General features: G+C 41.1%; 1 protein-coding gene across 2 annotated transcripts in view; it reads right to left on the reverse strand.

Moving 5' to 3' along the window:
- kiaa1549la (KIAA1549-like a) overlaps window positions 1–13,494 on the reverse strand; it is a 299,333-nt gene that overhangs the window by 142,124 nt on the left and 143,715 nt on the right. For both annotated transcript variants that reach the window (XM_061917395.1, XM_061917394.1), the window contains exons 8-11: window positions 8,324–8,383; window positions 5,411–5,571; window positions 4,020–4,191; window positions 2,515–2,675 (exon numbers count right to left, since the gene is read on the reverse strand). In XM_061917395.1, the coding sequence (XP_061773379.1) occupies window positions 2,515–2,675; window positions 4,020–4,191; window positions 5,411–5,571; window positions 8,324–8,383 (554 nt within the window). The remainder of the gene's footprint in view (window positions 1–2,514; window positions 2,676–4,019; window positions 4,192–5,410; window positions 5,572–8,323; window positions 8,384–13,494) is intronic.

The raw sequence follows: 13,494 nt of genomic DNA on the forward strand, positions 1-13,494 counted from the left end.
ATATGACCAATTTATGATGTTGTAACTACTTCGTATCAGATTGATATACACTTTTGTGGTCCAAAACTAATCAGAATCAGAATAGAAATACTTTATTAATCCCCGAGGGGAAATTTAAGTATGTGAAGCATCCAAACAACAGAACAATAAGTCATTATTACATTTTAACAAAAGTGTAGATAGAAGATGTTAAAAGATAAATTAAGCAGATATCAACAGTGCATGAACAATTAAATTAATAATTCATTTTCTACAGCTTATCCTTAATAATTTTGACAAAATAATAGAATGGAAAATAACAAAATATATTACCGCGGACTAAATTATGAGCCTTTGTTTGCTTACTTACTACTAAAAGACAAGTTGTGTAGTATGTTCACTATTTTATTTAAGGACAAATTTACAATAGGAAACATAGGTTTAACGTACCGTAAGATTCATAGTTAAAATAAAGCCAATAATGCAATTTTTGTGGTCCCCTTTATTTAAAAAAGTATCGAAAATTACCGAAAAGTATCAAAATACATTTTGGTACCGGTACCTGTACCAAAACATTGGTATCGGGACAACACTACCATAGATGTGAATGTGAGTGTAAATAGTAATTGTTCTATGTGTGCCCTGCCATTAACAGGCTGGGATAGGCTCCAGCTCACCTATGACCTTTATGGAGATAATTGGTATAGAAAATGAATATGTGAAAATAGTTCATAGGGTCGTATATATTTTACTGGGGACAGAAAAAAATATAGCCTCGTCATCCATAAAACAAATGTATTAAAAAAAAAAAAGATTTGTATTTAACCTCAGATAGTGTGAGTAACTGTTATCATTTAAAGGGCAAATGTAACCCAAAGGATCCCTTGCAGTGCAGTGATCCTTGGTTGTCTCCTCTACGCTTATTAGTCTTTGCAGCATGCATGATTAGCAATGACCAAGGGCTATTGGACAGTGAGAAAATAAATGAGCCAGACCAACACAGATGGGATTCAATTTCCTTGTTCTGCAGGGACAACTTAACATGATCAGTTCTGAGTGTAAGTGTCACACATCCAGGTTACGTAATGCAATTCAGAAATATCTATGAGTTTAGTACTGGGTGGCGTTAAAAGAGCCTGAGTGCGACTAAACACCAACTCAGTCGTGTCATCGTTTGAAAGAGAAAGGGGGCAAATTTTGAAAAAAGGCAGATTCAAAATCCATCCATCCATCCATCCATCTTTTTCCGTTTATCCGAGGTCGGGTCGCGGGGGCAAAAGCCTAAGCAGGGAAACCCAGACTTCCCTCTCTCCAGCCACTTCATCTTGCTCTTCCCGGGGGATCCCGAGGCGTTCCCAGGCCAGCCGGGAGACATAGTCTTCCCAACGTGTCCTGGGTCTTCCCCGTGGCCTACTACCGGTTGGACGTGCCCTAAACACCTCCCTGGGGAGGCGTTCGGGTGGCATCCTGACCAGATGCCCGAACCACCTCATCTGGCTCCTCTCGATGTGGAGGAGCAGCGGCTTTACTTTGAGTTCCTCCCGGATGGCAGAGCTTCTCACCCTATCTCTAAGGGAGAGCCCCGCCACCCGGCGGAGGAAACTAATTTCGGCCGCTTGTACCCGTGATCTTATCCTTTCGGTCATGACCCAAAGCTCATGACCATAGGTGAGGATGGGAACGTTGATCGACCGGTAAATTGAGAGCTTTGCCTTCCGGCTCAGCTCCTTCTTCACCACAACGGATCGGTACAACGTCCGCATTACTGAAGACGCCGCACCGATCCGCCTGTCGATCTCACGATCCACTCTTCCCCCACTCGTGAACAAGACTCCTAGGTACTTGAACTCCTCCACTTGGGGCAGGGTTTCCTCCCCAACCCGGGGATGGCATTCCACCCTTTTCCGGGCGAGAACCATGGACTCGGACTTGGAGGTGCTGATTCTCATTCCGGTCGCTTCACACTCGGCTGCGAACCGATCCAGTGAGAGCTGAAGTTCCAGGTCAGATGAAGCCATCAGGACCACATCATCTGCAAAAAGCGGAGACCTCATCCTGCGGTCACCAAACCGGAACCCCTCAACTGCGCCTAGAAATTCTGTCCATAAAAGTTATGAACAGAATCGGTGACAAAGGACAGCCTTGGCGGAGTCCAACCCTCACTGGAAATGTGTTCGACTTACTGCCGGCAATGCGGACCAAGCTCTGGCACTGATCGTACAGGGAGCGGACCGCCACAATTAGACAGTCCGATACCCCATACTCTCTGAGCACTCCCCACAGGACTTCCCGAGGGACACGGTCGAATGCCTTCTCCAAGTCTACAAAGCACATGTAGACTAGTTGGGCAAACTCCCATGCACCCTCAGGAACCCTGCCGAGAGTATAGAGCTGGTCCCACGACCAGGACGAAAACCACACTGTTCCTCCTGAATCCGAGGTTCGACTATCCGGCGTAGCCTCCTCTCCAGTATACCTGAATAAACCTTACCGGGAAGGCTGATTCAAAATCATGAAATAATATGTTTGTCTTACCTTAGTGCGACTCTTGAAGTTTCTGAAAGCGCCTGCTTTGAAGATGACCCTGTTCCTTTTACAGAGGATGAAGACCACCATGCCGATTACCACCATCAACAAGCATAGAGGCGTGAGAACAGCCATGAGCCACAGGTTGCTCGGCGGCATCTTCACCACAGCTGCACACAGATAAGGATAATGCATTGCCGTCGTGTTTACAATTAGATTCATGTCAATACCAGATGATGAAAACCAGGAAACAACAGTGGTGTGCCGTCAGGGCCAGCAAGGCCTTCTCTCCTGGCCTAACATAACCATAATTAAAGATGAAAGTAATTTTCAAGTTACTTTCTCTAAATACGTAAAAGTATTCCTATTTTTTTCATGTCGGATTATGCTCTTCCCAGTGCTGTTGTTTTTAGATTACAGTTTGTATCCAATCAGAATTCAGCTAACTTATGTTGCAATGCTGTACCAAATCTGCCCGAGGCCTTCAGGATCAACAATGCAGGCGTCTGTGCACTGTAAGTGAACGGACACATAACGGTGATAGACAGTTGCCATAGCCAATCAGATCACCAGTTGTTGTCAATAAGGCCTTCGGGGTTGAGGTGGGCGGGGTTGTGGGGGGCGGGGTTTGGTGTTAGCTGGGGGTGTATATTGTAGAGCCCCGGAAGAGTTAGTGCTGCTAGGGGTTCTGTGTATTTGTTCTGTTGTGTTTATGTTGTGTTACAATGCAGGTGTTCTCCCGAAATGTGTTTGTCAATCTTGTTTGGTGTGGGTTCACAGTGTGGCGCATATTTGTAACAGTGTTAAAGTTGTTTATACGGCCACCCTCAGTGTGACCTGTACGGCTGTTGACCAAGTATGCTTTGCATTCACTTATGTATGTGTAAAAGCCGCATACATTATTTGATTGGGCCGGCACGCTGTTTGTATGGAGGAAAAGCGGACGTGACGACAGGTTGTAGCGGACGCTAAATGCAGTGATTTTAAGGCAATCCCCCAATATTGTTGTCTGGGTGGAAATCTGTAAAAATTCGGTAGAATGGTTGTCCCGGGAGATTTTCAGGAGGGGCACTGAAATTCGTGAGTCTCCCGGGAAAATCGGGAGGGATGGCAAGTATGGGTTGGAGGCCTTGCAAGGAACAAGAAACATGCTCAGTTCCAAATACTTTTGGTAAAAAACTTTGCAGGTTCTAGGATGAACTGAGCTCACCTCTCTAACATATGGTTTTATTTACAATCGTATCCATTCCTAAGTGATTTAAGCCCATGAAAACTGCCTAAAATATCTGTACAGTAATCACATGTATGCATTTGTTTGTTTAAAATCAATTTTGACAGTTTTTAAAGGCAATGGATATTCCATCTGGACAACAGAGACAGCCTTTACCATATTAAAAAATATATTTTACTGTGAACACCCAAAATGTGTCCAGTTTATCATTAATACAGAATTCTTCTAGATTCTTTTGTAATAAAATCCAAAAAAGTGAATAAAATTGAGCAAACAAGCTTACGTTCAGCTTGCACTTGTACAAAGTAGCCTAGAGTCAGTGCCATGGTCTGGGAGTCCAAACTACTCAGCGTCTTGGCGGCAGTAGTTCCAGTCATGGCCGCTCCATTCAACAGTGCATAATATGTCATCTCTGCTGAGTTCCTGGGACCAGGCAGCCGACGCATGCTCACCATCTGAGAAAAGACAAGGCGGGACCTTTAGTGTGAAGCTTTGTGAAAACTTGGTTTAGGTCTACTGCTAAAATAGGTTACACGACCACATTTTTCAGAATACAAGTCGCTCCGGTGTATAAGTCGCACTTGCGGAAAATGCATTATAAAGAAGGAAAAAAACATATATAAGTCGCATTGGAGTATAACTTGCATTTTTGGGGGAAATTTATTGGATAAAACCCAACACCAAAAAAAAACATTTGAAAGGCAATTTAAAATACATAAAGAAAAGTGAACAACAGGCTGAATAAGTGTATATTACATGACGCTTAAATAACCAATTGAGAAGGTGCCTAGTACGTTAACGTAACATATTATGGTAAGAGTCAATCAAATAACTATAACATATAGAACATGCTATACATTTACCAAACAATCTGTCACTCCTAATTGCTAAATCCCATAGTCTCTTACGTGAATGAACTAAATAATATTATTTGATATTTTACGGTAATGTGTTAATAATTTCACACATAAGTTGCTCCTGAGTATATGAAAAAAAAATGTGACTTTTGTGGTCGAAAAATACGGTACATAAACAGCATGTTTCTTATGGCAACAAGAACCAATTAAAAAGATGTCCACAGCAACTGTATCCAAATTCAGTGTGTGTTTTTTGTGTAATTTGATAGAAATTGTCACACTCAGAGAGGATGACGAATAAAAATTAAACAATTTTGAATAATATACACCATACTCACAGTTTTGGATATTCAGCTTTGAGGTGAAATTTCTACAAGCGGTAGAACATGGATGGATGGATGGATACATACAACCTTTACCAGGTGAACTTAATTTATTGTCTCTGAAGGATTAAATGCCATGTCTAAATGTTCAGTAGTTTGGCTGTTTCCTGAACCAGGAACTTAGTGTCAAAATGCACAACGGGTGCAAGTGATCAGAGATTGGACGAATAGATTTTCACAGAAAGAAGTACAGCATTTACATATCTGTGACTCTTGTAGTCTGTCTGTATTCATCCACAACCTGCCGGTAACATTCTGTGACACTCTAAGCTCAGTGGCCACTTGTGGCAATATGGAACCAGGTTTCGGTAACCATATCAGGTCTGAAGACATTGTTAACTAACAAGATTTTGAAATCCTAAGTCCACTAAACTCCGGAGATATATTATCTTAGCATAGCGTGCATTCGTGCATACAATACGCATCCCACCGACCTGTACGGTGAAGGCCCCCACTGAAGTTGCGCGCCTGGATCGCAAAGTTTGAGAACCCTGCCTGCCAGCGACATGGAAGAGCTCAGCTAAGCGCTGCTCCATCAAATTGGCAAAGCTTTGGTAGTTGGCCTCCAGTGAAGACCTGTCCACATCCTGGATCACTGTGTGCAGAAGCATGAGGAGACAGAGGACGGATTTAGCGGAAAAATACACTTTAGCAGGCATAGAGGTATACAGGTGCACAGAAGAAGTCAAGTCAATTGAGAAAGAGAATCAACAAACGGGAGAATGGGTTCAGTTAATGACGCGTGGATCACACACTATCAGTCGATATTCTGGACACACACACGGAGAAGCAATCTATCATTGAGCAAACATAAATTAACCGCAGATGCCTCAATCTTGCCACTGAGTACATCTCCTACCACAGCCAAGCAAGAACTGTGACAGACATTTCAGCCTCATTCACACTAGGGCCATGATGTGATGTGAAGCCCTCTTTCTCCCTCGGCCCAACCTGTGAATTATACATCAATAGTTTTTTTATTCCACACAAACAGTGCAGCTGGAGAAAAGTGTGAGTCAGCACGCTAGTGAGCCCTGGGGTGAGTTGGGGAGGATTATTTGGACAAATCACTTTTTTATACTCTCTTGTTTGCTTATGATGAGCAGCTTTGCATTTGAATTGCGTGCTGTGATGGCATGATCTCCGTATAAGCCAGATATTGTGATTAAACGTATATGTAATAATGCCACAATGATGGTGGTGTTAATTGGGGAGGGTTCGATCCCCACCTTCTACCAACCTCGTCGTGTCCGTTGTGTCCTTGAGCAAGACACTTCATTCTTGCTCCTGATGGGTTGTGGTTAGGACGTTCTGCGTTAACCCCAAGAATAAAATCGAATTGAATCGTGCGGTGCCCAAAGATTCACAGCCCTACTATACATACTTGCCAACCCTCCCAGATTTTCCGGGAGACTCACGAAATTTAGCGCCTCTCCCAAAAACCTCCCGGGACAAATTTTCTCTCGAAAATCTCCCGAAATTCAGGCGGAGCTGGAGGGGGCGTGGCCTCCAGCTCCATGAGGACCTGAGTGACGTGTCTGAGAGCGTGTCTGCCCAATGACGTTATAACTGTAGAATGATCGAGGGCGAGTTCTTGGTTTCTTATGTGGGTTTATTGTTAGGCAGTTTTATTAACGTCCTCTCAGCGCAGTAACAACACACAACAACAGCAGTTACGTTTACGTCTACCACTTTACCGTAAGGCAGTTTGTCTGCCGTAAACAGCATGTGACACTCTTAAACAGGACAATACTGCCATCTACTGTACATGCACCAGCACAACACCTCCAGGCAACTTCAACCCTTTATCCTCCTACATTCACATCCCATCTCCCCAAATTGTAAATAACCTAATGTAAATAATTGAATGTATTTCTAATGTACAGTATATACTTGTTCTTATGCTATCTGAACTCACTATGTTCTCTGCTCGCTGTACATATCCTACTAAGTCACACCTACACTGTTTCAATGTCCATTTCTCTGTTGATGTAATTGTTGATGACTGAAGTACTGATATCAACCAAAGCTCCTCATCCCACCCCACGGATTGTACATATTTCAATGTATATACTATGATGATTAACTTTTGTGATGACTGTATTATGCTGATAGTATATATTTGTACCACGACTTAAACAAGTTAAAAAAAAACTTATTGCGGTGTTACCATTTAGTGGTCAATTGTACGGAATATGTACTGTGCTGTGCAATCTACTAATAAAAGTTTCAATCAATCCCCGTACCCTCCCACCTCCCAAAATCGGAGGTCTCAAGGTTGGCAAGTATGTTATTATATAATGTTGCGTTGTATCGTGCCGCGTTATATAGAACTTTGAGTGTACTTTGTTTCAATAAACCAAGTGCCAACCGCCTTGGACAATGGGTGTAATGGTTTAGTTTTATGAGGTTTGACTTGAATCTCTAATTTGTTTTATATTACCATTTAGACCAGTGGTTCTCAATCGAGGGTACGCGTACCCCTGGGGGTAGTTGAAGGTATGCTAAAGGGTACGTGAGATTTTTTTAGAAATATTCTAAAAAATAGCAACAATTCAAAAATCCTTTAAAAATATATTTATTGAATAATACTTCAACAAAATATGAATGTAAGTTCATAAACTGTGCAAAGAAATGCAACAATGCTATATTCAGTGTTGACAGCTAGATTTTTTTGTGGACATGTTCCATAAATATTGATGTTAAAGATTTATTTTTTTGTAAAGAAATGTTTCGAGTTAAGTTCATGAATCCAGATGGATCTCTATTACAATCCCCAAAGAGGGCACTTTAAGTTGATGATTACTTCTATGTGTAGAAATCTTTATTTATAATTGAATCATTTTTCAACACGTTTTTAGTTATTTTCACAATTTTTTTTTCCAAATAGTTCAAGAAAGACCACTACAAATGAGCAATATTTTGCATTGTGATACAATTTAATAAATCAGAAACTGATGACATAGTGCTGTATTTTACTTCTTTATCTCTTTTTTTCAACCAAAAATTCTTTGCTCTGATTAGGGGGTACTTGAATTAAAAAAATGTTCACAGGGGGTACATCACTGAAAAAAGGTTGAGAACCACTGATTTAGACAATGAAACTTTTATTACCAACATTTTATGACTAAAAAATCATTTTCCCATTTGTAATATTTCTACACTACTATATAATATGTTCACAACATGGTTCCAATGAGTTCTGTGCTAGGAAGAACGTGACCGAACCAAACCCAACCATTTCCCAACAGGCACAATCAATACATCAAAAGAGATGTACAAAAGGGAAAAGTGGAGAAGAAAATCCATGCCATGCATTGAACTATAATAAAGCATTTTTTTTCTACCTGTTATAACCCAGTAGTTCCTGGTCGCTGTGGACGTGTTCAGATTGTGGTATTCGAGGGCTGGAGTGAGAAGAAAAAGACGATAAATTAGGGTTTAGTTCATGCAACAGTTGAAAACACTAAAAAACCAGAAACAACATATTTCATTTAACTGTGTGGCATGCAGGCCAAAGCTTTACTCAAATATTTAAATGTTTTACAAATTCAAATCTATAAATGAGAATATTCTTGGAAGTTTAAGTCTGTAAAAAATATCTCAACATAATTGTGCAACAATCAAACAAAAAAATCAGAGTGACAGAAGAAAGTTCATTAGTTTTCCTAAACATATTTGTTTTTGTTTTTTTTACAGATTTATGTTAGGGGCAAAAGTTTTGTCCTTCAAAACATAAGCTTTGAAATGTAATTATTAAGTTGTTGTACAATTTTGAAAAATATGTGTACTGTGAATATGGCTGACTTACTACTGGTATTTCGAACCATACTCCTGCTACAATTGTACAGAGACTGAATGGGTCGTAGCAATGAACCCTGGACCCTGTACTCCTGGAGCACCCCCCAAAAGATACTGTGAGGGACATGATCAAATGAGAATGTGACCTAGTTGAGTAAACTCCCATGCGCCCAATAGTACTTAAGCTGGTCCCAAAACCGTAATGAGACTCCGGCATCCGAAGCTTGATTGAGTGCCAGTCTCTCCTCTCCAGCATTCTGGAATAGTCTTTCCCCGGGAGGCTGAGGAGTGTGATCCCTCTATAATTGGAACCCATCCTTTGGTTCCCCGTTTTAAAAAAGGTGGACCACCACCCCGGTCTGCTAAACCAGAGGTACCGCCCCAGACTTCCACGCTATGTTGAAGAGATGTGTCAGCCACGATAGACCTACTACATCCAGAGCCTTGAGGTATTCGGGGAAAATCTCGTCTTCTCCTGGGGGGCTTGTCACTGTTCACAGTCGATATTGGACTCTGGCAGGGCTGCCCTTGTTCATTATTTCTATGGACAGAATTTCTAGGCGCAGTCATGGTGTGGACGGTTTCCAGTTTTGTGGCCAGAGGATGACATATCTGCTTTTTGCAGATGATGTGGTCCTGTTGGTTTCACCAGGCTGGGACCTTCAGAATTCACTGGGGTGATGTGCAGCTGAGTGTGAAGCTGCTAGGAAGAGGATCAGCACTTCCAAATCTGAGGCCATGGCTCTCAGTCAGAACAGGGTGGACCGGACCCCCAGGGTTGGGAGTAAAGTTCTGCCTAAAGTGGGGGAGTATAGGTATCTTGGGGACTTTTTCACGAGGGAGGGAAGAATGGAATACGAGACAGATGGATCGGTTCAGTGTCTGTAGTGATGCAGTCACTGCATCGGTCTGTTGTGGTGAAGAAGAGAGCTAAGCCAGAAGGCGAAGCTCTCGATTAACCGGTCAGTCCACGTTTCTACCCTCACCTACGGTCAAAAGCTTTGTGTGAAAAAAAAGACAAGGTAGCAAATACAAGTGCCAGAAAATAGTTTTTTCTGCAGGATGTATAAGATCACCCTCGAAGATAGAGTAAGGAGCTCACTCATCCAGGCAAGGCACAGAATACAGCCGCTGCTCAATGACGTTGAGAAGAGCCAGCTTAGGTGGCTCAGGCATCTACTACAGATGCCTTCTGTATGCTTCCCTGGTGAGGTGTGTTGGACATCACCAGCCTGTAGGACACGGTAGGTCATGAGTTCAAACCCCAGCCAAGTCATACCAAAGACTATAACAATGGGACCCATTACCTCCCTGCTTGGCACTCAGCATCAAAGGTTGGAAATGGGGGTCAAATCACCAAAATGATTTCCGAGCGCGGCCACCCATGCTGCTCACTGCTCCCCTCACCTCCCAGGGGGTGGAACAAGGGGATGGGTCAAAGGCAGAGGATAATTACACCACACTAGTGTGTGTGTGAATATCAGTGCTTCTTTAACTTTAAAAAGGTGGCGCGGAAAAACAGCATCCACAAAGGACACGTGACAATCATGAGATGACACACTCAACTTAAATAGTCCTAATTGATGACACAAAACAGGTGCGGGGAACAGCGCTCGAAGGCAAGCCGCTGAAGGGAAACACAAAAATGGAAGTGCCGCAAAAATAAAAGCACTGGGCCACTAAAGCATTTAAACACAGGAAAACACTAACAAACCTAAAATAGGCATGATCTTGTGTACAGACCGTCACAATTTGAGCTTCTGCTATTTCATTGAAATGTTTTTATAGTTCCATTTTTTAACCTTTTCAGATTTTACTTTTTCACATTTTTTTTAGTAACAGACTTATGCTGGACTTTTTGTTCAATGTGGAGCATTAAGGACGCCTAAATGTAAGGAAGATCAATGGAACTAAACAACAAAAACATGCAAAAACTGTGGGTTTTCTGACAGTATATTATTTCAAACATGTGACATAATTGTGGCCGTGGTCCAGTGGTTGTTGACCTCTGGTGTGACCTACATAAAGTGTTGAGTTGATTTGTTTTAGTTACTTTTAATCCATACGAGTATGCCCCTACACCCACATTTTGCCAAGCTGTCATGATTCCACACCCCTCTCAGTTGATGGCATGCCGCCCACGCTATGAAAGAAAAAAGATATGAACCTGAAAAAGAAGGATCGGAAACTAAACCATTAAAAAACAAAAATAGTCTGTAAAAAAGAGGTCAAATATCTGAATATATGAAAAAATATATGGAAAAATAAAATGATCTATTTCAAAAAGTTAAAGTAACAAGGATTGTCACACAAGCACTATGTGTGGCAAAAATATTCTCTCCATTTGACCCATCACCCTTGATCACCCCCTGGGAGGTGAGGGGAGCAGTGAGCAGCACTAGTGGCCGCACCTGGGAATAATTTTTGGTGATATAACCCCCGATTCCAACCCTTGATGTGGAGTGCCAAGCAGGGAGGTAATGGGTCCCATTTTTAAAGACTTTGGTATGACTCGGCCGGGGTTTGAACTCACAACCTACACACTGACACTCCAACCAGTAGGCCACTGAGTAGGTGAAAGGATCTATTACAAAAAAAAAAAAATAACCACATGTAATCAAAGTTATATTCATCCTGGAAAAAAAAGATAACGTGGTCTTATTTTTATTTTGATTGCACTGATGTATTTTTCAAAATTCAACATCAAAACTGTACTTTTTCAGTTTCAAAGTTTAACGCACAATGCGTCTGGTCCTAATTTATAGCACCATAGTTTGTTGCTCACTTTTTGTCTCTCATCAGTCAGAAAGATGACATGAGCATGTGTCATGGCAAATTATGCAAATTTGGGAATTTTATCATCTACTTAAAGTAACATTGCATTTTAGGGAGTCAAAACAATGCTCATATTTCTTCATCATCATCTGCAAGTTGTATATGTATTATATACTTAATGAAAGTACACGGCCAAATAAGATGAGCTGTACATGTGAAGGGGATGTTTGGGCCTGTATGTTGTCGAGAGAATGCACAAACATATACTGATCTAATCTTTCCAAGCTAAAATTAGCTCATTGAAGGGGGCACAAACAGCAGACTGCCTCTGGCATGATACGGATGATAGAAGCTGGGCAGCTGTTTGCCCTTTTAAAGCTCGGAGATGGCATCAGGGCCTGGGCTGTGGACTACAGATCAAGTAGGGGGAAACATACTTTTACCTCTGTTTTATAGTATATACTATTTGAGCCATGTTTGGGTCCTCAGTATACAGTCACAGGTCACATAATGTATAAAAGAAAATATCATTAACATAACAATACAAATGTACAGTATGTATATTATTGTGGTCGTAGTGTAGTGGAATTGTTGCAAAACAGTACTGTTCTAACACATTTCAAAAACCTATCCTGTCTGTCCCAAATGACTTATATATATATATATATATATATATATATATATATATATATATATATATATATATATATACACACACACATATCAGGGGTGTGGGGAAACATCGATTTGAAATTGATTCGCGATTCTCACATTGTGCGATTCAGAATCGATTCTCATTTTTTTTTAAATCTATTTTTTTTTTATCAATCCAACAAACCACTACACAGCAATACCAAAGCAATGCAATCCAATTCCAAAACCAAACCTGACCCAGCAACACTCAGAACTGCAATAAACAGAGCAATTGAGAAGACAAAAACATGACACAGAACAACCAAAAGTAGTGAAATAAAAATGAATATTATCAATAACAGTATCAATATTAGTTATAATGTCAGCATAGCATTGATTAAAAATCTTTCATTGACATTATCATTAGACATTTATAAAAATTAAAAAAAAAAAACAATAGTGCCACAGTGCCTTACACTTGTATCACGTCTCATAAGCTTGACAACACACTGTGTCCAATATTTTCACAAAGATAAAATAAGTCATATTGTTGGTTCGTTTAATAGTTAAAATAAATTTACATTATTGCAATCAGTTGATAAAACATTGTCCTTTACAATTATAAAAGCTTTTTTTGGAAAAAATCTACTACTCTGTTAGCATGTCAGCAAACTGGGGTAGATCCTGCTGAAATCCTATGTATTGAATGAATACAGAATCGTTTTGAATCGGAACAATATCGTTTTTGAATCGAGAATCGCGTTGAATCGAAAACATCGATATCAAATCGTGACCCCAAGTATCGGTATTGAATCGAATCGTGGGACACCGAAAGATTTGCAGCCCTAATGGATATATATATGTATATACACGTCAACAGCTACCATGCAACACCGTGACACTTGTGCTTGATTTTGATATGGATAACCATCCATCCATTCTCTACCGCTTGTCCCTTTCCGGGGTCGCGTTGGGGCTGGAGCCTATTCCAGCTGCACTCGGGTGGAAGGCAGGGCTGGGCGGCAGACAGGTATTACGAGTTAGACCTGTATATTTCAGAAAGACAAATATATTTGAGACAATACTGCAATACCAGTATGTGAAATAATTAATGTGTTGACACGAAAGACTCTCTGCTCATTGTTGTCTGCGCTGGGTGCTGTGTCCCTCTTCCTCCACACACATAATCTGAAATGGTGTTTTGCTGCAGTGGCAATAGTGTCAGCTGCCACATAGCATCCTGCAGTTGACAGCTTGGTGTTCCTGTCCTACATTAGGGGGAACAAGGCTCTCCTAAAATGGGAACAAG

The sequence above is a fragment of the Nerophis ophidion genome, linkage group LG12 (genome assembly GCF_033978795.1).
Source record: "Nerophis ophidion isolate RoL-2023_Sa linkage group LG12, RoL_Noph_v1.0, whole genome shotgun sequence".
Taxonomy (NCBI): domain Eukaryota; kingdom Metazoa; phylum Chordata; class Actinopteri; order Syngnathiformes; family Syngnathidae; genus Nerophis; species Nerophis ophidion.